The following is a 23,560-nucleotide window of genomic DNA, read 5'->3' on the forward strand; positions in this document are numbered from 1 at the left end:
AACCACTCATGGTGATGGACATTGAAGTCCCCCATCCAGATAACATTCTGCACCCTTGCTGTCCTCAGTGCCTTCAAAGTGGCATTCAACATGGAGGAGCACCGATTCATCAGCTGGGGGGTGGGCGGGGTGGGTGGTAGGTGGTAATCAACAGGGGGTTTTCTTGCCAATGTTTGACCATGACACTTCATGAGGTACAGAGTCATTATTGACGACTCCCAGGGCCACTCCCTTTAGTCTGTATACCACTGTGCTGACACCTCTGGTGGGTCGGTCCTGCCGGTGGAACAGGACAAACCCAGGGATAGTGATGGAGGAATCTGGGACATGGATACAATAAATGGTATCTTATACCTGGGAGTGTTTCTGCTATCCAATGAAAGTTGACTATTGGCTCCATCTGTTTTGCAGGCTCCATTGAGAGCATGATGAGTTGCGATGCCTGCCAGTGCATAGTCTTGGTTCCAAAAACAGTAGTGTAAGTCTGACTGACTGATGTGACCGAGGCCATCTGAAATGACTTGGAAGGACCCAATTGCATGAAGATTCACTGCTGTGGCTCCTGATAAGACTTTGATCCTTTTGGATCAGAAGCTTACAAAACTCCCCAATAACCTTCGGGGGAGCATAAAGCCTTTTAACACATTGTTGATGTGAGAAGCCACGGTACGATTTCCCAAGTCAGTAAACCTTGGATATCAATGGATTGGCCTTAGCTGCCTTCACTCACCAATCCTCCATCCTTATCTCCTTCATATCCTCATCATTCTCCTCTTTAAAGCATGGAAATAAGGGCATTTCCACAGGAAAATCCTTTGTTTGTCTGAACAATTGCTGTTATTTTTCTATAGTCATTTTAAATTTTAGAAGTACAGTTAAGTGCGTAGGAAGGAAAACAAAAACTCCAAAAAATCATTGTCCCTTTACAGTTTAAAAGGCCTATGGGTCAGAAAGCATTGTAAAAAGCTGGGCCAACACTCTTCTCTACCACTTCTTGGACTCCATATATGATTCCCGTTGTTTCTTGGAAATGGACAGGGACCATTAATCCATCTCTTCTCCCTTCCATTATCATTAATCTTCAGTGGGACAGGCTCATGGCAGGCAGCCAAAGTCACTAGTGGGTTTGAGGACAAATGTAATGATGGTCTGTTTTTGGGACAGGTTTCCAGTCTTTCCCATCATTTTCTGCTGTGAAACCCCTCATATCCAGCCCTTACCTTCTTACAAGGAAAATGAATTGCAAATATAGTCATTGATAGAGGTCAGATTAAAAACAGTTAAATGTTTAACATGCCTATTTTGCACCAGAATGCATTTACCTCTGTATATTCCATTCCAGCCTCCATCATGCTCTCCATTTGTTCCCACAGAGTCCCAGCTGCCCCCATGATCCGAGGTGAAATATATAAGGGTTTTATTCGCTAGACCAACGTTATTGATGGAATTTACAATCTGACCTGGAAGTAGCATAAAAAAGAACATTAGGATCGATGGGGTCTTGGTAACTTGTGAGAGATCCTGACTTTATTTTCTAAGCTTATGCCATTGGTTCATTTGGGTACATCTTTATTCTGGGTTCTGTTCCAAGATGAATTAACATCAGCTTCTCTGAGTTCAGAATAAACAGTGACCTGTTCATATCTATTACAGAACATTATCAACTTTGATTGCAGACATTTAGCTAAACAAATTTCATCTCTTTGCTATTTGTGGGCTCCTGCTATGCCCAAAATTGATGCTGCACTTGTCTTTATAATGAAGCACTCACTTAAAGTAATATAATGGATGTGAAACATTTTGAGATACCTTTGACATCACAAAGTGCAACAGATACCAATGAAAACAGCAGCAACAAATGGCAGAGTATGACACGGTAATGCTTATGATTAACAACTTGCATTTATATAGCGTCTTTAATAGAGAATTCCTGAGGCTCTTCACAGAGGTGTAATCAGACATCAAGCCAAAGAAAGAAACTTTGAGGAGGACCAAAAGCTTGGTCAAAAACATTGGTTTTTACGAGGATTTTAAGGGAGGGCAGGGGGATAGGGAAGTGAACTGAATGGTGGGAAAATAAAAGAGACTAAAACTAATTAAACCCAAGAAGGCTTATATAAACAAAAACAGAAGGCCAGCTTCAAAGACACATGCTTTACTAGAATTGTGTAAGGTCCTTTGTCAAAGAAAGATTGAGGAGCTAGGAAGTAATGTATAATCTGGCATACTCATGTGTCATTAACATGGATGGTACATAAAGGCTGTTTTAAGTGATTGAAAGCAAAAGAGGTGAGCTCTTCTGACAAACATGCAACTCAGATTAGTCAATTGAAAGGAAATAGATGTTTCTTTGAAATTAATGTAGGAGGTTCTTGGCACATTTCTCAGTAAGTTCTCTTTATTCTCTTCTTCCTCTTTAGTTTCCTTCCATTTCTTTTAGTCTTCACCTAAGGTATGCATAACGGTGCCTCTAAAAGAGCCAAAGTGCATCCAGGACAGAGAGGACAAGGTTACAGAAGACAGATTGCACCCCTAGCCAGTTGGAGGCAGAGATACGTATATCACTTCAAAGTACAAGTTTGCATGAGATCAGGGAAGGTGAGATGTAAGACAGCTAGTCAGACACAGTTACTAGTGCGTAAGGTGGATGTAGCATGGAACAGAGGATTCTAGACGAACAAATAAGACAGCCACAGAAGAAGACGCATCAACCTGATGTCCCTAAAGCTAACACCATCAGCCCAGATGAAGGCTAAGATAAGCTCAGTCATGCAGCTTATAAGGACAAGGTTGTATAAGTTCTGGAGACATTGCTAACCACTATGGACTCTAATTAGTCCAATAGACTAGCTGTTATAATAAAAGCAAAATACTGCGGATGCTGGAAATCTGAAACAAAAACAAGAAATGCTGGATTCACTCAGCAGGTCTGGCAGCATCTGTGGAAAGAGAAGCAGAGTTAACGTTTCGGGTCAGTGACCCTTCTTCGGACTAGCTGTTAACTTGTCAGCTGTCCAAGGAGTTTAATCCTAAAATAAACTCACCAATTTGTAGTAATCTCAAAAACTGATCTCACAGAATCACAGAATAATACAGTGCAGAAGAGGCCCTTCAGCCCATCGAGTCTGCACCGATGCATTAAAGACACCTGACCCGTCTACCTAATCCCATTTGCCAGCACTTGGCCCATAGCCTTGAATGTTAAAACTTGCCAAGTGCTCATCCAGGTACTTTTTAAAGGATGTGGGGCAACCCGCCTCTACCACCCTCCCAGGCAGTGCATTCCAGACCGTCACCACCCTCTGGGTAAAAAAGTTCTTCCTCAAATCCCCCTTAAACCTCCTGCCCCTCACCTTAAACTTGTGTCCCCTCCTAACTGACCCTTCAACTAAGGAGAACAGCTGCTCCCTATCCACCCTGTCCATAATCTTGTACACCTTGATCAGGTCACCCCTCAGTCTTCTCTGCTCCAGTGAAAACAACCCAAGCCTATCCAACCTCTCTTCATAGCTTAAATATTCCATCCCAGGCAACATCCTGGTGAATCGCCTCTGCACCCCCTCCAGTGCAATCACATCCTTCCTATAATGTGGCGACCAGAATTGCACACAGTACTCCAGCTGTGGCCTTACCAAAGTTCTATACAACTCCAACATGACCTCCCTGCTTTTGTAATCTATGCCTCGATTGATAAAGGCAAGTGTCCCATTTGCCTTTTTCACCACCCTATTAACCTGCCCTTCTGCCTTCAGAGATCTATGGACAAACATGCCAAGGTCCCTTTGTTCCTCGGAACTTCCCAGCATCAGGCCATTCATTGAATACTTCCATGTCATATTACTCCTTCCAAAGTGTATCACCTCACACTTTTCAGGGTTAAATTCCATTTGCCACTTTTCTGCCCATTTGACAATCCCGTCTATATCTTCCTGTAACCTAAGACACTCCACCTCACTGTTAACCACTCGGCCAATTTTTGTGTCATGCGCGAATTTACTGATCCTACCCCCCACATAGTCATCTATGTCGTTTATATAAACGACAAACGATAGGGGACCCAGCACAGATCCCTGTGGTACTCCACTGGACACTGGCTTCCAGTCACTAAAACAGTCGTCTGTCATCCCTCTCTGTCTCCTACAGCTAAGCCAATTTTGAATCCACTTTATCAAGTTACCCTGTATCCCATGTGCATTTGCTTTCTTGATAAGTCTCCCACGTGGGACCTTGTCAAAGGCTTTGCTGAAATCCATGTAAACTACATCAACTGCACTACCCTCATCTTCACACCTGGTCACATGCACATAAAATTCAATCAAATTTGTTAGGCATGATCTCCCTCTGACAAAGCCATGCTGACTATTCCTAATCAAATTTTGCCTCTCCAAGTGGAGATAGATTCTCTCCTTCAGAATTTTCTCCAATAGTTTCCCTACCACTGACGTGAGACTCACTGGTCTGTAGTTCCCTGGCTTATCTCTACAACCTTTCTTAAATAGTGGGACCATATTAGCTGTTCTCCAGTCCTCTGGCATCTCCCCTGTGGCCAGAGAGGAATTAAAAATTTGGGTCAGAGCCCCTGCAATCTCCACCCTCGCCTCCCACAGCATCCTGGGACACAAATCATCCGGACATGGAGATTTGTCCACTTTTAAGCCTGCCAAAACCTCCAATACCTTGTCACTCCCTTTGACAATTTGCTCAAGAACCTCACAGTCTCTCTCTCTCTCAGTTCCATATCTACATCCTCATTCTCTTGGGTGAAAACAGATGTGAAGTATTTGTTCAACACCCGACCAATGTCCTCTGGCTCCACCCACAGATTTCCCCCTTGGTCCCTAATGGGTCCTACTCTTTCCCTGGTTATCCTCTTCCCATTGATATACTTGTAGTATATCTTGGGATTTTCCCTACTTTTACCAGCCAGAGCTTTCTCATATCCCCTCTTTGCTCCTCTAATTGCTTTCTTAAGCTCCATCCTACACTTTCTGTACTCCACTAATGCTTCCGTTGATTTGCTCTCCTTGTATTTGCTAAAAGCCTCTCTTTTCCTTCTCATCATACCCTGAATGTTTCTGGTCATCCATGGTTCTCTGGGCTTGTTGCTCCCACCTATTACCCTAGAGGCAACATGTTGGGCCTGTACCCTTCCCATTTCCTTTTTGAATGCCCCCCACTGCTCTTCTGTAGATTTCCCAACAAGTAACTCTTTCCAGTCTACCTTGGCCAGATCCTGCCTTGTTTTACTAAAATTCACTCTCCCCCAATCCAAAATCTTTTTTGCAACTGGTCTATTTCTTTCTCCATAACAAGCTTAACTTGTACCATGTTGTGGTCGCTATCACCAAAATGCTTCCCCACCAACACATCAACTACCTGTCCGGCTTCATTCCCCAGAATTAGGTCCAGCATTGCACTCTCCCTTATTGGATCCTCTACATATTGAGCTAAAAAGTTCTCCTGTATACATTTTAAGAACTCCACTCCATCTCAGCTCTTGACACGATGACTATCCCAATTAATGTTGGGAAAGTTGAAATCACATAATATAATTACCCTATTATTTTTACACACCTCTGCGAATAGCACACATATTTGCTCCTCAATTTCCTGCTGACTATCTGGGGGTCCATAATAAAGACCTAGCAATGTAGCTGTCCCTTTTTTATTCCTAAACTCTACCCATAAAGCTTCATTTGATGCCCCCTCCAAGATATCATCTCTCCTTACTGCAGTAACTGACTCCTTAACTAATATTGCAATGCCCCCTCCTCTTTTACCCCCTCCTCTGTCTCGCCTGAAGATTCTATATCCCGGGATATTGAGCTGCCAATCCTGCCCCTCCCTCAACCATGTCTCCGTGATGGCTACTATATCACAATTCCACGTGTCAATCCTTGCCCTTAACTCATTCGTTTTACCTGTAATACTCCTGGCATTAAAGTAGAGGCCATCCATCCTGGTCTTACTCCCTTGAAACTTACTTTCGCTGTATTCCCTCTGACCTGTTTGCTTTTCTGTGTTTAGCTCTGTCCCTATTCTGCTAGGAGTCTGCGTCTCCTCCCGCTGCCAAACTAGTTTAAACTCCTCCCAACAGCACTAGCAAACCCGCCAGCAAGGATGTTAGTCCCCCTCTGGTTCAGATGTAGACCGTCCCGCTTGTACAGGTCCCACCTTCCCCAGAAACGGTCCCAGTGGTCCAGGAATCTAAAACCCTCCCTCCTGCAACAACTCTTAAGCCACGCATTCATCTGTGCTATTCTCCTATTTCTATACTTGCTAGCATGTGGTACTGGGAGTAATCCAGAGATTACAATCCGAGAGGTCCTGCTTTCTAGTCTACTGCCTAACTCCCTGAATTCTTGAAGCAAGAACTCATCCCTCTTTCTACCTATGTCATTGGTACCAACATGTACCATGACCTCTGCCTTATCATCCTCCCCCTTCAGGATGCCCTGCAGCCATTCAGTGACATCCCAGACCCTGGCACCAGGGAGGCAACATACCATCCTGGAGTCACGTTGATGGCCACAGTAGCGCCTATCTGTTCCCCTGACTATAGAATCCCCTATTACTATTGCTCTTCCTCTCTTTCCCCCTTCCTGTGCAGACAGGCTGCTTGTGGTGCCAGAAGCTTGGCTCTGTCCACACTCCCAGGAGGAACCAGCCTCATCAGCCTCCAAAATGGAATACCGATTTGCAAGCGGGACCCCAGGAGACTCCTGAACTACCTGCCTGATTCTCTAGGACTGCCTGGTGGTCACCCATTCCCTTCTTTCCTCAAGTCTCTTCAGCTGTGGTGTGACCACCTCTCTATACGTGCTATCCACAATGCTCTCAGACTCGCGGATGCTCCAGTGTTTCCAGCCGTCGTTCCAGCTCTGAAACCCGAGCTTCCAGAAGCTGCAGCTGGACACACTTCCTACACACATGCTGGTCCCAGGGACTGGAAATGTTCCCGGATTCCCACATGCAGCAAAAGGAGCCATCCACACCTTTAAGCTCTCCTGCCACGATGAAACCCTTTAAATTTAAAACTTTAGAAGGCTGTTTTAATTTTAAAAAAATAAGTCAACTAAGTCTTGCTAAAACAATGACTTACAATTCAATCCAGTTTGAAAAATACCCACCAGAACTTACTCACCAGTCTGCTGTGCTCTTTGGAAACTCTCGGTTCCCCTCACGCTCTTTGAGGACAGGTAGGAAATGAAAGGAGCTCCTGGCTCCCTCCTCACCAAACTCCCTCAGTCACAAAACTCCCATTTTAGCACTCTAATGCAGCCCCAAGTCAGCACTCCAGTTCAAACAAAGTTAGCACTGTAAGATGGCCCACTTTTATACTGTCTGACCCTAGCCCCTGAAAACTGGTTTAAGCCGGTTATCTAATTAACAAGGTGCAGCTGCAAGCAGAGCCTGAGTGAACTCTGTTTAAAGCCGGTCTAAAACTCACCTTCTCCAACCCAAACAGCAACTGTTCAGTTAATTTGCTAAATAAAAGACTAGACTTTAGATCTCAAATATAATTTGATAACCAGTGTTCCTCTGGATCTACAAACCCAGGTTGAACCACCGCTGCTACAGCTCCCAGCCCTACCACCACATCCCATAACACAAATCAGGACCCTGCCCTCCGACAACCTTCGTTCCTCTGACCCAGAGGCTGGCCAGGTCGCTTGATACTGGGGTCGTCCAGAACTGGCGGCTTGTCTAGGCTGCTTGTTTTCTGCAAATTAGCCCTAGTTCTCAAAATGGCTTCCCTGTGGAATGTCCCAGATACTGTCTGGGGAAAATGCACCCCTATTCTTTTTAAAATGTGAACTAGGAATACGACTCGTGCAGTTGAGTAAAAGTTCTCACAATAAGTTCTCCTCATCACAGTTGCTTGTGACCATTTAGTTGACCTGAACTGATGCCTGAAGAATATTATCCTGATGTATCCATTACCCTCTCATTATCCCTGAAGCTACTTACCTACATGCCAATCCATCTCCTCCACATTGTCTCCATAAGAGCCATGCTTACTCTTTCCAATAAATGCCTTGTGTGTAAAGAAAGGAGTATGGACATGTAGCAATGACATGACAAGGAGAAAGGGTTTCTTCTGGTTTCTAAAATTTGAATTATATAATTGTGTTAGAATGACTTGATCAATACTGTTGTTTTGTTTTTCCAATAAAAAGCCCAAGATACAAATCAAATAGTTGTGAATGCTAAATCCTCTAAACAGAAATTGTAATTTCACATATAATGTACACCGTCTCACATAGAAAAACTGCCTCATGTGGATGTGGGCATCACTGGAAAGGCTGGCATTTATCGTCCAAACACATGTGGCTTGCTTGGCCACTTCAGAAGGCAGTTAATCACGTTATATATAAATGGATGTTACATTATAGAGAAACAGAATAACTTCACAAACATATTGAGCAGCATCTAGTCATGCTGCTAAATAACTGCAGGCTACATTAAAAGCATTAACATGGAGATTGCAAACAGGACCAGCATATAAACACATTGGGAGATAATAACAATTTTGATCATATACAAATCACCGATTATTCGTGCCCCACAAATTAAGACCTCAATTAAGACATTCTTGAAAACTACACAGAGAATATGATATTCACGGCTCCTCAGATACTGTTGCAGTCTGTGCAGAAATGCAGCAAGATCTGGACAATATCCAGGTTTGGGCTGATAAGTGGCAAGTAACATTCGTGCCACACAAGTGCCAGGCAATGACCATCTCCAACAAGAGAAAATCTAACCATCACCCTTGACATTCAACGGCATTACAATTGCTGAATCCCCTATCAACATCCTGGGGGTTACCATTGACCAGAAACTGAACTGGAGTAGTCATATAAATACTGTGGCTACAAGAGCAGGTCAGAGGCTAGGAATCCTGCGGCAAGTAACTCATCTCCTGACTCCCCAAAGCCTGTCTACCATCTACAAGGCACAAGTCAGGAGTGCAATGGAATACTCCCCACTTGCCTGGATGGATGCAGCTCCAACAACACTCAAGTAGCTCGACACCATCCAGGACAAAGCAACCCTCTTGATTCGCACCCCATATACAAACATTCATTCCCTCCACCACCGACGCACAGTGGCAACAGTGTGTACCATCTACAAGATTGACTGCAGCAATGCACCAGGGCTCCTTCGACAGCACCTTCCAAACCCGCGACCTCTACCACCTAGAAGGACAAGGGCAGCAAATGCATGAGAACACCACCCCCTCCAAGCCACACATCATCCTGACTTGGAACTATAATCGCCATTCCTTCACTGTTGCTGGATCAAAATCCTGGAACTGCCTTCCTCACAGCACTGTTGTAGTACCTACCCCACATGAACTGCAGCGATTCAAGAAGGCAGCTCACCACCACCTTCTCAAGGGCAATTAGGGATGGACAATTAATGCTGGCCGAGCCAGTGATGCCCACATCCCTTGAACGAATAAAAAAAAAAAGAGTATAAAAAAGTGATATTTTAGTAATGGGAGCAATAAGAATGCTGGGATTTTACGGCTGCATTTATACTGTAACTACAAGCTATGCTTACAGCAGGAACAGATCATTTGATCAAACTAGACTATACAGGCATTTAGACTCCACACGAGCCTCCTCAACCCCATTTCATCCAGCCCCATCAGCATTGCTTGCTTAAATGCATCTATACTATTTGCCACAACTACTGTTTGTAATACTGAGTTCCACCTTCTTGTGACTCTCTGGTTAAAAAAATTTTTCCTGAATTCCCCATTGGGTTTATTAGTGACTATCTTATATTTATGGCCACTACTTTTGGTCTCCCCACAAGTGGGAACTTCTTCTCTTCATCTACCCTTATTAAGCCCTTTGTAATTTTGAAGACTTCTGTTCGGTCATCCCCCTAGAAATAAACCTCAGTATTTTGTTTTTTTTCTTAAATACCCTTATTAACCTGCAACTCAACTTTTAGCAGTTTGTGTATCTGTAACCCTCGGTCTCTTTGCTCCTCTATCCCATTTTGACTTGTTTTCCAAGCAGTATGTGGCTTATTCCTTAGTTTTCCTACCAACATGTACGACCTCCCACCTTCACACTGTCTGACTTCAGATCAGAATGGTGGTGCAGTATCAGAGGCCAGTTGGCCCATCCTTCCAACATCTTCCATCACATTATGTATTGGAGCAATGATTCATACCTTTCAATGAACGCAAGAGCTTCCTCTGTCATTCTGGTTGAGAGGGTTTCAAAATTTGATGGCTGCTGAACAACTTCATAGTTCCTCATGATCAGACAGTTCCAGTGCCTCAGGAAACCAAAAGCCGAATACCAAGCTCCAAAGAACAGAAAGCAAAAAACTGCAAGCCATGCCATGGTCTTCCAGCCAATATTGGCGAAGCCAGTCCATCGCAAAAGAAGCAACGTCAAAAGTCCCGCTACAAGCGCTTTGGTGGCCAGACCCAAATCGACTTGAACGTCAACTAAAATGCCACTCTCCTCTCCTGGCTTGCAATCGTGGACATTAGTGAAAGGCGTGCCATAGTAGAAATCGAACCCATGGCTAAGCGGGTGATGACAGTAATCATTGCGGGATTCACAATTTACACCCAGATGCCATTTCCCTGTAAAAGGTTCACATGCAGCATTCAATTAATTGTTTAAGGCAATTCTAATGATACCTCCTATGCACTTCAAATACCTAACATTAGAATTAGATTAGAATTAGAACATTACAGTGCAGTACAGGCCCTTCGGCCCTTGATGTTGCGCCGACCAGTGAAACCATCTGACCTACACTATTCCATTTTCATCCATATTTCTATCCAATGACCACTTAAATGCCCTTAAAGTTGGCGAGTCTACTACTGCTGCAGGCAGGGCGTTCCACGCCCCTACTACTCTCTGAGTAAAGAAACTATCTCTAACATCTGTCCTATATCTATCACCCCTCAACTTAAAGCTATGTCCCCTCGTGTTTGCCATCACCATCCGAGGAAAAAGACTCTCACTATCCACCCTATCTAACCCTCTGATTATCTTATATGTCTCTATTAAGTCACCTCTCCTCCTCCTTCTCTCCAACGAAAACAACCTCAAGTCCCTCAGCCTTTCCCTCCATACCAGGCAACATCCTAGTAAATCTCCTCTGCACCCTTTCCAAAGCTTCCACATCCTTCCTATAATGCGGTGACCTAAATACCACATAAGGGAATAGAAAAGTTGGGGGATGGGATATAGTATAGAAAAAATATTTAGCAGACTGTTAAAACAAATACCTCTTGCCTGGTAACTGGAGACACAATTAATTCAGTGACTGAATTTTCCTTGTCTGTAGGCTTATCAATTCAGATCTCCTCACTGTCCAAGAGTGCAATTGTGAGTACAATTTCCTGCATTGGGGCCAATCTGAAAAGCCAACTTGAACTCAAATATAGGGCGACCTACTCTGGTCATTCACATCACCAGACTGGGTAATTAATGTAAGAGTATTTTGTGCCATAAATACTTATCCTATCCTCTTTCCCTGACCCTATCATTTGTTTATATCATAAAATAGCTGAAAGTACATAAAGCAGATGAAAACACAAACATCAAAAACAATATAGCAAGACAATTTTACCATCATAGAGTATGAATTTTACAGTAACATGCCCGCAGAAAATTCTCTTTCACTTGAAAGCTTTTTATATTCATCTGATAACATTCCTTTCATTGGCCAGTTCACAATATTTCATGTAACCAAGTACAAACAATGACATTAGTTAAAATTCTACATACCTACAATACCAGTGGCATAGCCTTGTTTTTGCAAAATCGCTGCAAAGGTTGTTTCATTCTTAGGAAGACCCCCAGAACTGCCAGTGAACAAAAGGACACGCACTCTGTGACCATTATCCATACCTTAAATCGAGATTCAGACAATCAAATTTAGTTACAGTTTATTTTATTTTCTTGATTAAAGGTTGGGTTGATTCCTTTTGGTGTTGTCACGAATAAAGGCACTATGAGGTGTCATACTAAGCCATAAAGACAAGGTAGATGCAAAGATCCTATTCGAAGAAGAGCAAGGGGAGTTCTCCTGATGTCTTGGCCAACATTTATTCCCTAAGATCTACATTACTGTATACATCACTAGCCTTTTTCTATAGGAACTCCAGCATTAGCAACTTTAAATTTATCCTTGCTTGGTTTTAGAGCTATATTGTTTGAGTAGGACTCAACAGGTTCACTGCAAAAACCTGTATTTGTTTGATCAGACCAAGTCCTGTTAACAAATGGATCTGCTATCTAAGACAGTGGATGGAATCTTAGAGGGTTCCTCAAATAAGGCCAAATGGGTAGAACTTAAAAACAAAAAGGGGGTAATCTTTTGGCTGGGAGTGTACTACAGACCTCCAAACAGTCAGGGAGAGATAGAGGAGCAGAAATGTAGGCAAATCTCAGAGAGGTGTAAAAATAATAGGGAAAGAATAGTAGGGGATTTCAACTTTGCCAATATCAACTGGGATAATCTTAGTGCAAAAGGCTTAAAGGGGGCATCAATTCTTAAAATGCATATAGAGCTTTTTGAGCCAGTACGTAGAAAGTCCTACAAGAGAAGGGGCAGTACTGGACCTAATCCTCGGGAATAAAGCTGGACAAGTGGTCGAAGTGTCAGTGGGGCGCATTTCGGAGATAGTGGCCATAAGTCTATAAGATTTAAAGTAGTTATGAAAAAGGACAAAGATGGACCGGAAATAAAGGGACTGAATTGGGGGAAGGCCAATTTCAATATGATAAAACAGGATCTGGCCAAAGTGGACTGGGAGCAGCTACTTGTAGGAAAGTCTACATCAGACCAGTGGGAGTCATTCAAAGAGGAAATAGTGAGGATTCAGAGCCAACATGTACCCGTTCAGGTGAAGGGTAGGATCAACAAGTCCAGGGAACCCTGGATGTCAAGGGATATATAGGATTGGATCAGGAAAAAAAAGGAGGCTTATGGCAGATTCGGATTGCTGAAAACAGCAGAGGCACTAGAGGAGTATAGAAAGTGTAGGGGGTACTTAAAATAGTAATAAGGAGAGCTAAGAGGGGACATGAAAAAATACTGGCGGGCAAGATAAAGGAAAATCCTAAGGCGCTTTATAAGTATATTAAGGGCAAGAGGATAACCAGGGAAAGAGTGGGGCCCGTTAGGGACAAAAGTCCCCTTTGGGCGGCACAGTGACGCAGTGGTTAGCACCGCAGCCTCACAGCTCCAGCAACCCGGGTTCGATTCTGGGTACTGCCTGTGTGGAGTTTGCAAGTTCTCCCTGTGACCGCGTGGGTTTCCGCCGGGTGCTCCGGTTTCCTCCCACAGCCAAAGACTTGCAGGTTGATAGGTAAATTGGCCATTGTAAATTGCCCCTAGTGTAGGTCAGAGAATGGTGGAGAAGTGATAGGGAATATGGGATTAATGTAGGATTAGTATAAATAGGTGGTTGTTGGTCGGCACAGACTCGGTGGGCCGAAGGGCCTGTTTTCAGTGCTGTATTACTCTATGACTCTATGACTAAAGTGGCAATGTGTGTGTGGAGCCGGATGACATAGGTGAGGTTTTAAATGATTACTTTACATCTGTGTTCACTATGGAGAAGGACGTTGTAGGTGTAGAGATCAGGGAGGGGGGGTTGTGATTTACTTGAACACATTAGCATTGAAAGGGAGGAAGTATTAGCTGTTTTAGCAGGCTTAAAAGTGAATAAATCCCCAGGCCCAGATGAGATGTACCCCAGGCTGTTATGTGAGGCAAGGGAGGAGACAGCAGGGGCTCTGACACAAATTTTCAAGGCCCTCTCTGGCCTTGAGGTACCAGAGGATTGGAGGACAGTGAATGTGGTACCATTATTCCAGAAGGGTAGTAGGGATAAACCGGCTGATGAGTCTAACATCAGTGGTAGGGAAACTATTGGAAAAAATTCTGAGGGACAGGATTAATCTCCACTTGGAGAGGCATGGAGAGATCAGGGATAGTCAGCATGGCTTTGTCAGGGGGAGATCGTGTCTAACTAACGATTGAATTTTGAGAGGCGGTGACTAGATGTGTAGATGAGGGTAAAGCAGCTGATGTAGTCTACATGGACTTCAGTGAGGCTTTTGATAAGGTTCCGCATGGGAGATTAGTTAAGAAAGTAAGAGCCCATGGGACCCAGGGCAATTTGGCAAATTGGATCCAAAATTGGCTTAGTGGCAGGAGGCAGAGGGTGATGGTCGAGGGTTCTTACCCTTGGCGGCCGGACGGCAAATGTCACAAAAACCCTACTTGGTAAAACCAGGCAGCCTTCTTGCAGGCTGTTGGGGGGCTCTCCTGATCGGGTATCCTGTGCCCCGCAGAGCACTGACCCGGAAGCCCCAACTGCCCCCAACGCACAACACTCCCCCTGCCCACTTAACCGGCCCTCCTTGCTTCACCGGGACCCAGCCAATTGTCCCCGGCGAGGCCCTAAAAACTTACTTGTCTTCCGGGCCATCTTTCACCTTGCCAGCAATGGCTGGGGGTAGTCCCAGCGGTGGCCACCCCTCCCGGTGTCACTGCTGGGACTAATAGCTGCCGGTCCGCTGACTGACCGGCAGCTCCATTAGGTGGGTCTTCCTGCCTGAAGGAGGTGGAAGTGCCACCCAAGCCCAATTAAAGTTCTGGGGAGCAAAAAATCCCAGGCTGGCTCATCAGGCCATGCGGAGGCAGGCTCAGCCCCGACTCTTTGGCTGGTGGGCGGGGCCTCCTTCTCAATGAAAGTTTCTGGCCAAGGTAAAACTCCACATGTGTGACAGGGGCTAAAAGAGGGGCAGTAGCTCTACGCTTGTAAATGTTCTCTTACCTGAGCGGATTGGGTACCTCCCCGTCATAAAGGCTGCCCTGCTTGGCGTACACAATGGAGCTGCAGCAATGTGATGGGTCAACATCACTCCTTCCTTTGCCAGACTATCAATATTGGGAGTTCTATTGAAAGGAAAAATTATAGTAATGCACTAACATGATCTCATTTCTGCTGTGGCCCCTGCCAACTTTTCTGTTTGAAGATCGATATACTTTGATTCTTTTTTTTTTAAATTGCTCTTCTGGGGGTCTGCCTTGCCTCCATCCAATGCCCCCTTTCCACGCACTCCATAATGGTTCAAGGTGGAAATTAAGGGCTGTGAGGTAGGGGTAACATTGAATTTATTTTGACAATCCAATCAAGCATGCCACTTTGCTGATCACCAACTGCATTTCCAAGTTCGCATAAAAACAACCCAAGAGGAAAAACTACTGGAATTGGTTATTCTTGTGGATTGTCCTGATGAGTGCAAGACGAAAAGCTTCGACAGCACGTCTCTATTTTCAGAAAATGGAAGAGTTGGCATTTCTCCTGGTTTTGTAATCGAGGTTCCTGGCCCTGGCCCTGACCCTGTGAATGAAATGCGTGTCTTGGCTTTGTGAATGACCTAGATACCCCTGGCTTTGTGAATGACCCTGGTGCCCCTGGACTGCATCATTTCCAGGGTGTAGATATCTTACTTATGTATCAATGACCAGAGCTGAAAGAAATACACAAGCTGCAGCTATGCAGCTTCCAACACTATATTTGCATATACTTATTTGACAACATACCTCAGCATCCTTCTTGCTTGGTTAGTTGCTGTCCTGCACAGGCTGAACATGATATTATTATTACCCCAAGAATTGTTTGACCCGTCTCTTTTCTAGTTCAAGACCCTTCATTGTTCCCCATCAAGCTTGATTGCCTTTCTTGAAGTCAATAGCAATAAAAAAATCAGAAGTGGTTACAACAGGCTGTCAATTCACTATCACCCACTTTACACTATCACGAAAAGTCAAAATCTCCCCCCCAGTAAATTGTAAGTCATAGTTGCTTGAGCCTAATGATAACTTCTCCCACACGAACATCATTAATTTACAAAATAAACTGCCACGTTGCACAGAAAATATTAAGTCAAGTTCGTCATTCAGAGGGAAAAAATGTGTCAGCACTGGATTCAGGAAATAGTCAAGACATGCAAGCCTAAAGCAGGAAAAAGGTCAAAAACTGGATGCTCAAGTTGAGCCTGATGGACTTTTATTTCCATAGGTTCTAGTGTCCTTAAATTCCAAATCGTAAAACATGCAGAACTGATTTTAAAGCTTTTAGCAATACCAAGAAGCAGCCTTTACACAGTGAAATTTTTGTGAGCATATCTGCAGTGAGTGATTCTGTGTCATATCACAAATATAAAATGCACAGTACAGCTCCTTAATCACTGGAACATGAGTGCTCACTGATAAGATTCATAAAAAAATCTTGCTATTCCAAGAGTCTTTGTTACGACCAGGTTAGAAAGAGGTCTAGGGGTTCCTTTCAGCCTACACTTAGTCTCACCACAACAGGGTTTAATTTTAAACACACCGTGTTTTTTAGCTCCCCCTTGGTGAATCCTTGTTCATTGCTTTCTAATTATAAAGCAAAGAAACCAGCACAAACAGGCTTTCATAGCTTTAAAGAAGAAAAGTTGAAATTTATTAAACTTAAACTCTAATTCGGTTAATGCCTACGGATACACAACGCGCCCCACGCTAGCATGCATACACGATACACACATGCAAATAGAGACAGAAAAGAGCAGAAGAAAAATAAAGTGGAAAAGTTTGAGACAATATCTGAAGAGTTGTTGTTACGGTTCTTGAAACTCACTGTAGAGTCCTTGATTGAAGGTAGATCCTGCTTTTCGTTGGGGACCAGTATTCTTAAATCTTTAAAAAAAGCAAAATTCTGCAAATGCTGGAAATCTGAAGTAAAAACAAGAAATGCTGGAAATACTCAGCAGGTCTGGCAGCAATTGTAGACAGAGAAGCAGAGTTAACGTTTCAGGTCAGTGACCCTTCATGAGAACTAGCAGAGGCTAGAAATGTACTGGGTTGTAGGCATATATAAGGGGCGGGGGGGGAGGGGTGGGGGAGAGGGGGCAAGAGATAACCAAAGAGAAGGTGCTGATAGGACAAGGTCTGTGTATTCTGTGACCTTGTCCTATCAACACCTTCTCTTTGGTTATCTCTTGTCCCACCCCTGCTTTATTTGCTTAAAACCTATTACATTTCTAGCCTCTGCCAGCTCTGATGAAGGGTCACTGACCTGAAACCTTAACTCTGCTTCTCACTCCACAGATGCTGCCAGACCTGCTGAGTACTTCAAGCATTTTTTGTTTTTATTTCTTCTTAAACTTTGCTGTAGGAGACTTTTCTCTCTTGGGGTCTTCAGTGGATTAAGAGGCTTGTGAGAAAGAGATGGAAGCAGGCCAACAGGAAAGGCTGTGGTGAGCCAGCCAGGAGAGATCTTCTGAGTCCAGGAGCATTCTGCTTTCTGCCCAAACTGTTTGTGCAAATTCAAAAAACTCAGGTTGCCCAGCAGGTTAGTCATGTGACTAGCTGGTTTGACCATGTCCGTTTGTGTATTCGGCCATCTTAGCAGTCAAACTGGAATGCTAGCTTCCCCACCTTCAACATCTGAAGATCAAAAGTCCATTGTGGGTTGAATGTGTCAGGGAATGGCTGCTTTGTCCTTCCAAACACTGTCTGTTAATATGCAAATTTATTTCCAGCCAAAATCTGGCAATTTTTTAAAGCAAGTCCTTTCTTCACTTCAATACCAGTTTGAAATTTAATGTCCATGTGGCAAAATTAATATGCCTCATGCTTGGCAGGTGGGGGCCTGCAAGACAGTCCTAATCAAAATGAATGTGCGCAATCTCCAGCCAAGTCCCTAATAGCCCAAAGCCCTAATCTCAACAACAGCATCCTCTACAAGGTTAAAAAACAAGTCAACAGTAAAACAACCAGGTCAACTTACAGGGAAGTGTCACACTAGTAGTCCAGTGAAGCATCAATACACAGCACCACAGAACAGCACCTCACCAAGCTAGATACCAACAAGAAGTGCCAAACTATAGCCAGGTGCCTCTTTATAGCAAGGGAAGCTCTCCCTGGTGTCCTGGCAAGAGGGGACATCAAAAAAGGAAAAGAAACCAGTGCAGCAGAAGCAATAGTACTGAGGTTGTGATGACTGTGGGAGTTCTGATGAACGGTCACAGACCTGAAACGTTAACTCTGGCCAGAATTTTACATCATTTCGTCCACCACCACCACCACCCTCACCCTTGGGAGTGGGCTGGGAGGTTGTGGGGGGGGGAGGGCTGGTGGCAGTGGTTAGGGGATGACATAGAATCATTGGGACGGTGGGTGGGTGCCATGCCCATTACCTCCTGCCTCCGCTGGCATTTTACCAGCAGTGGGTGACTCGCCCATCCTTTGGCCAATTGAGGCCAATTAATGACCACTTAACGGCCTCTTCCTCCCACTGCTGGTATTTCACTGGTACCAGATGGGCACTTGGCAACCTTGGGAGGCCACCCAATGAAACCTGGTGGCCTCTTTGCAGCCTGTGCCCACAGATGACACCTCTCCCCCCTCCCCGAGCAGCAGAGAAAGCCCATGCTGGAAGACCACTCCCACTTTCACGATTGACCACCACCCCCCCCCCCCTCCCTCCCCCACCCCTCCTTCCCTTGCTGGAGCCTAGCTAATAGGCCCCAGTGGCCTTGGCAAGTCCAGACCTCACTTACCTTCTTCTCCAGCCTCCATTGTTAGCTGGGTGTAGCAACTGCTGCAGGGACCAAAGAGCTGTTACCCCTCTGATTGGCCGACAGCACTTGGAGGCGGGACATCCTGCCTCAGTGGGGTGGAAGCCACGACCTCAGATAATTAATTGCCTGAGCCACGCAAAATAGCGTCATAGCTTCCAGGGCCAGTGGAGGCAGACTCGCTCCTACTTTCTAGCTGGTGGGCGAGGCCACCACCTCCTCATTAAATCCCCGCCTATGTTTCTCCCTCTGCAAATGCTGTCACACCTGCTGAGTATTTTCAGCATTTGCTGTTTACATGTAATGACTGTGATGCTCAGGCATTGAAGTGGGAGTTTTATTCTCTGGTTATATTATATTCGTCACATTAATTTACACACACAAGGCCACGATTTTAAAATTCTCATCTGATTTTCAAATCCCTCCATGTCCTCTCCCCTCCCTATCTCTGAAAACTCCTCCAGTCCTACAACCCTCCAAGATCTCTGTGCTCCTCCAATTTTGGCCGCTTGCACATCTACAAATCCTTTCACTCCCACCATTGGCAGAAATGCCTTTAGCTTCCTGGGTTCTAGGCTCTGGAATTCCCTCCCGAAAGCTCTTTGCCTCTGTATCTCTCTTTCCTCATTTAGGACACTAGTTAAAACTTTGACAAAGCTTTTGGTTACCTGCCCTAATATCTATTTATGCGCTTCGGTGTCAAATTTTATTTGGCAAAGAAAGAACAGAAGGTTTGCATTTATATAGCGCCTTTCACAACAACCAGATGCCCCAAAGCACTTTACAGCCAATGTACAATAGCACAGCAAGTGGCTAAGATCCGAAATGCACAGCCTAAGAGTGTGGTGCAGGCAGGTTCAATTGAGGCATTCAAAAGGGAATTAGACTGTAATCTGAAAAGGAAGAATGTGCAAGGTTATGGGGAGAATTTAGGGGAATGGCACTAGATGAATTGCTCATTCGGAGAGCCGGTGCAGATACAATGCTGTAATAATTTTGTGATTCTGTGAAGTACTTTTTTGTGATGTAGAAAAATATTCGTGCCAGCTAGTTCAGGAATGACAGGGAGTATAACTTTGCATCATACCAGAGCTGTGGGGTGTGCAATATCTGAGATTACGCAGTGCCAACACAGCATGCCAAAAATGCAAATTGTTCTATTTCTCTGTAGTTCACCTTTGGAGGCACTTTTGTTTTAGTAAGATATATTTAAAAATCAATTTATCACTGTCCTTGGAAACATTTAGCGCCGCGCTGATTCCCCAGCCTGGTTCTGACTGTAGAAGAGTTCTCCAGAGTTTTTCTTTCCCCATTATTGATTCTAAGTTTTTCTCTGGTATTTTGCTTCTCCCAGGAGGTTACATGGATGTGGAGGAGGAGGAGGGGAAGTGTCTAGTTGCATGCTCCCGGCATCATGAGTGTGAGGCAGATTTAACAGACCATCTGGTCTTTTCCTGCCAGCATTTCCATATGCTAATATAAAACAAGCAATTTAGCACATGCAAAAGGAATCTAGCTCAAAAGCCCATTACCTGATAGTATTATTTCCATAGCAGCCAATGTCCCCAATGCCGAGGTCATCAGCCATAATTAGTACAATATTAGGCCGGAGGTTTGTCTCTGCGCAGGTTATACCAATCATCAGGGTAGAGCTGTAACACAATATACTGGCCACAACTTTCCTGCACAAATAGAGAGGAAAAAATAAATGGAATAAAGGTAAGTACACAACAGGCAGTAGCACATTTCACAATAAATACATCCTACCTTAAAAAGTATCTATTTCAGCAATGACCCATTTCAAGATCATAGGAAATAGGAGTAGGAATAGGCCATTCGGCCTATCGTGTCTGCTCCACCATTCAAACAGATCGTGGCTGATCATCTACTTCTACGCCATTTTTCCCCACTATCCCCATATCCCTTGATGTCATTAGTTTCCAGAAATCTATTGATCTCTATCTTGAACATGCTCAATGATTGAGCTTCCACAGCCCTCTGGGGTAGAGAATTCCACAGATTCACCACTGAGTAAAGGAATTCCTCCTCATCTCAGTCTTATTTTGAGACCATGTCGCCTTGTTCTACAGATACTACAGCTTTGTAATAAAATCTAAACGCAATTACCGATATCACATCCGGCCGAATATTCTGACTGCATGCTCCCTGCGCATAGCCTCTCCCATGTCACAAAATCACACGAGCTCAGCCCATGATTTTCGGTGCATTTCCAGGCAGTGCTTTCAATACTCGGAATCCACTCCAAAACCTCACAATGTGTGCAGCCTTTTTTAATCCACACCATTTATACATGAAATTTGTGTAAAAAAGCTACTTTTGACACCCCCTGTGTGAATCAAGGGCAAATAAATTCCTCAAATGGGAAACATTGTTTCCCCTACATTCTTCGAAACACAATTTACCATACAAAAATAAGCAAAATACTGCAGATGCTGGGAATCTGAAATAAAAACAGAATGTGCTGGAAATACTCAGCAGCTCTGGTAGCATCTGTGGAGAGAGAAACAGAATTAACATTTCGAGTCGGATATCACTCTTCTTTAAAAAGTCCATGCAGTTCTTGACAAACTTACTTAAGATTTATACATAGGACCATGATTCTAACTTCTGTCCCTCGTAGACAAAAGTAGTTCGAATCAAATCTTCTAAAGGAGAAACAGACAATTTTAATCACTCAGTATTCACAAAAATTATTACAACAAACATTAGTGCTCACAGATACAATAAGATTACGAGGTGAGTAATGTCTAACTGGGAGTGATTACAAGTCAGTAACCTGAGCAAGTGTTTCAATTCATATTGCAGACCATGTGAGCACAGCCAATTACTGTATAACAACTACATGAGCACTGCCCTTTGGCTGCAGTCTTGAAGTTAGTCCTGGTTATGGTATGTAATATATAGAAGCCGCATGGCAGTAATTAGAAACACAGAAACTTATGGCACAGAAGGAGGTCATTCAGCCCATCGTATATGACCAGGCTAGCAGATGCATGGAAACACCACCTGCAAGATCCCCTTCAAGCCACACACCATCCTGACATGGAACTATATTGCTATTCCTTCACTGTCACTGGATCAAAATCCTGGAACTCCAACCTCAACAGCACTGTGGGTGTACCTACACCACGTGGACTGCAGCGGTTCAAGAAGGTGGCTCATCATCACCTTTTTAAGGGCATTTAGGGATGGGCAATAAATGCTGACCTTGTCCCATCCCATGAACACATAATTTTTTTTTTAATCCAGCCTAATCCCACTTTCCAGTTCTTAGTCTGTACGTGATGAAGGTTTCTGCCTTGACCACCCTTTCAGGCAGAGAGTTCCAGAGCATCAATACCTTCTGGGTGAAAACATTTCTCCTCAAATCCTTCTGCCAATTATTTTAAATCTATGCCCCCTGGTTATTGATCTCTCTGCTAAAGGAAATAGATCCTTCCTATCCACTCTATATCTATATATTATCCCTACCCTCATTATATTACCTCAATTAAATCTCTCCTCAAGTTTCTCTGTTCCAAAGAAAACAACCCCAGAATATCCAATCTTTCCTAATAGCTAAAACTCTCCAGTCATATCCATCGCCTCATAAATCTCCTCAGTACCACCACATCCTTCCTGTAATGTGGCAATCAGCAGTACACTCGCTGTAGTCTAACTAGTGTTTTATACAGATCGAGCACAACCTCCCTGCTCGTATAGTCTATGCCTTGGTTAATAAAGGCAAGTATCCTGTATGCATTCTTGACCAGCTTATCTACATGCCCACCCACCTTCAGAGATCTGAGGGCATACAGTCCAAGGTCCCTCTGCTCCTCTACACTTCTCAGTATCCCTACCATTTATTGTGTATTCCCCTGCCTTGTTAGCTCTCCCCAAATGCATTACCTCACACTTCTCTGGATTGAACTCCAGTTGCCACTTTTCTGCCCACTTGACCGGTCCATTGATATCTTCCTGCAGTCTACAGCCTTCTTCCTCACATGGCCAATTGTCTGCATCATCTACAAACTTCTTAATCAGCCCCTTACATTTAACTCATTGAAAAGGTAAGGGACCTAGTACTGAGCCCTGCGGAACCCCAATGGAAACAGCCTTCCAGTCACACCATTACTCTTTGCTTCCTGCCACTGAGCCAATTTTGGATCCAATTTGTTACTTGGATCCCATGAGCTTTTACCTTTCTGACCAGTCTGCCAAGTGGGACATAGTCAAAAGTCTTGCTAAAATCCATGCAGGATACATTAAATGCACTACCGTCAATGAATTTTTTGAGGAGGTAACAAGAAAGGTCAATCAAGTTAGTTAGACACGATCTCCCCTTAACAAATCCATGCTGACTGTCCTTGATTAATCTGTGCCTCTCTAAATAGTAATTTACACAATCCTTCAGAATTGTTTCCAATAACTTGCCCACCACCAAAGTTAGACGGACTGGCCTGTATTTGCTCGGGCTATTCCTTCCTCTCTTTTTCAACAATGGTACAATGTTAGCAGTCGCCCCTCCTCTAGCACAACGGTTCATTTTGCTCCAATTCTGGGAGGCTCACAGTTGGATCAATAAACCATAATATCCATAATCAGGAAGTAGTAATTGAGGTTTGGTACCAAGTTACCTGATGTCAGCAAAGGTATCTGCAGGGACACTGCAACTAGCTTCCCTGGGGAAAATGAATTGGTGTTCTCACTTCCGATTGCCAATCAGTGACCCGTCCTGAAAATTGTATACATATGAATATTAGTTGAGAAAAGGAGAAAAACAAGGAGAGAGATGGAGTGCCACAGAGGCAGAAACAAACGTTTTAAGGCAGGGAAAGGCACAGAGTCATAGTAAGTGGCAGACAAGCACAGAGTAATCAACAGACCAGGTGGACCACAGATCAAATATCCAGCTAACAGTTTCACAATGC

The 23,560-nt window shown here is 44.0% G+C and overlaps 1 protein-coding gene across 4 annotated transcripts in view; it reads right to left on the bottom strand.

Moving 5' to 3' along the window:
• LOC137371143 (arylsulfatase H-like) overlaps positions 1–23,560 on the bottom strand; it is a 45,299-nt gene that overhangs the window by 10,517 nt on the left and 11,222 nt on the right. For 2 of the 4 annotated variants that reach the window (XM_068033147.1, XM_068033151.1), the window contains exons 2-9: positions 23,267–23,364; positions 21,224–21,295; positions 20,162–20,311; positions 14,837–14,958; positions 11,775–11,897; positions 10,195–10,618; positions 7,972–8,108; positions 1,323–1,460 (exon numbers count right to left, since the gene is read on the bottom strand). In XM_068033147.1, coding sequence (XP_067889248.1) covers positions 1,323–1,460; positions 7,972–8,108; positions 10,195–10,618; positions 11,775–11,897; positions 14,837–14,958; positions 20,162–20,311; positions 21,224–21,246 — 1,117 coding nt within the window. In that variant the 5' untranslated portion in view covers positions 21,247–21,295; positions 23,267–23,364. Of the gene's footprint in view, positions 1–1,322; positions 1,461–7,971; positions 8,109–10,194; positions 10,619–11,774; positions 11,898–14,836; positions 14,959–15,609; positions 15,748–20,161; positions 20,312–21,223; positions 21,296–23,266; positions 23,365–23,560 lie in introns of those variants that run through there. The other 2 variants (XM_068033149.1, XM_068033150.1) reach the window with 2 other exon arrangements.

Source organism: Heterodontus francisci, chromosome 6 (genome assembly GCF_036365525.1).
Source record: "Heterodontus francisci isolate sHetFra1 chromosome 6, sHetFra1.hap1, whole genome shotgun sequence".
NCBI lineage: Eukaryota > Metazoa > Chordata > Chondrichthyes > Heterodontiformes > Heterodontidae > Heterodontus > Heterodontus francisci.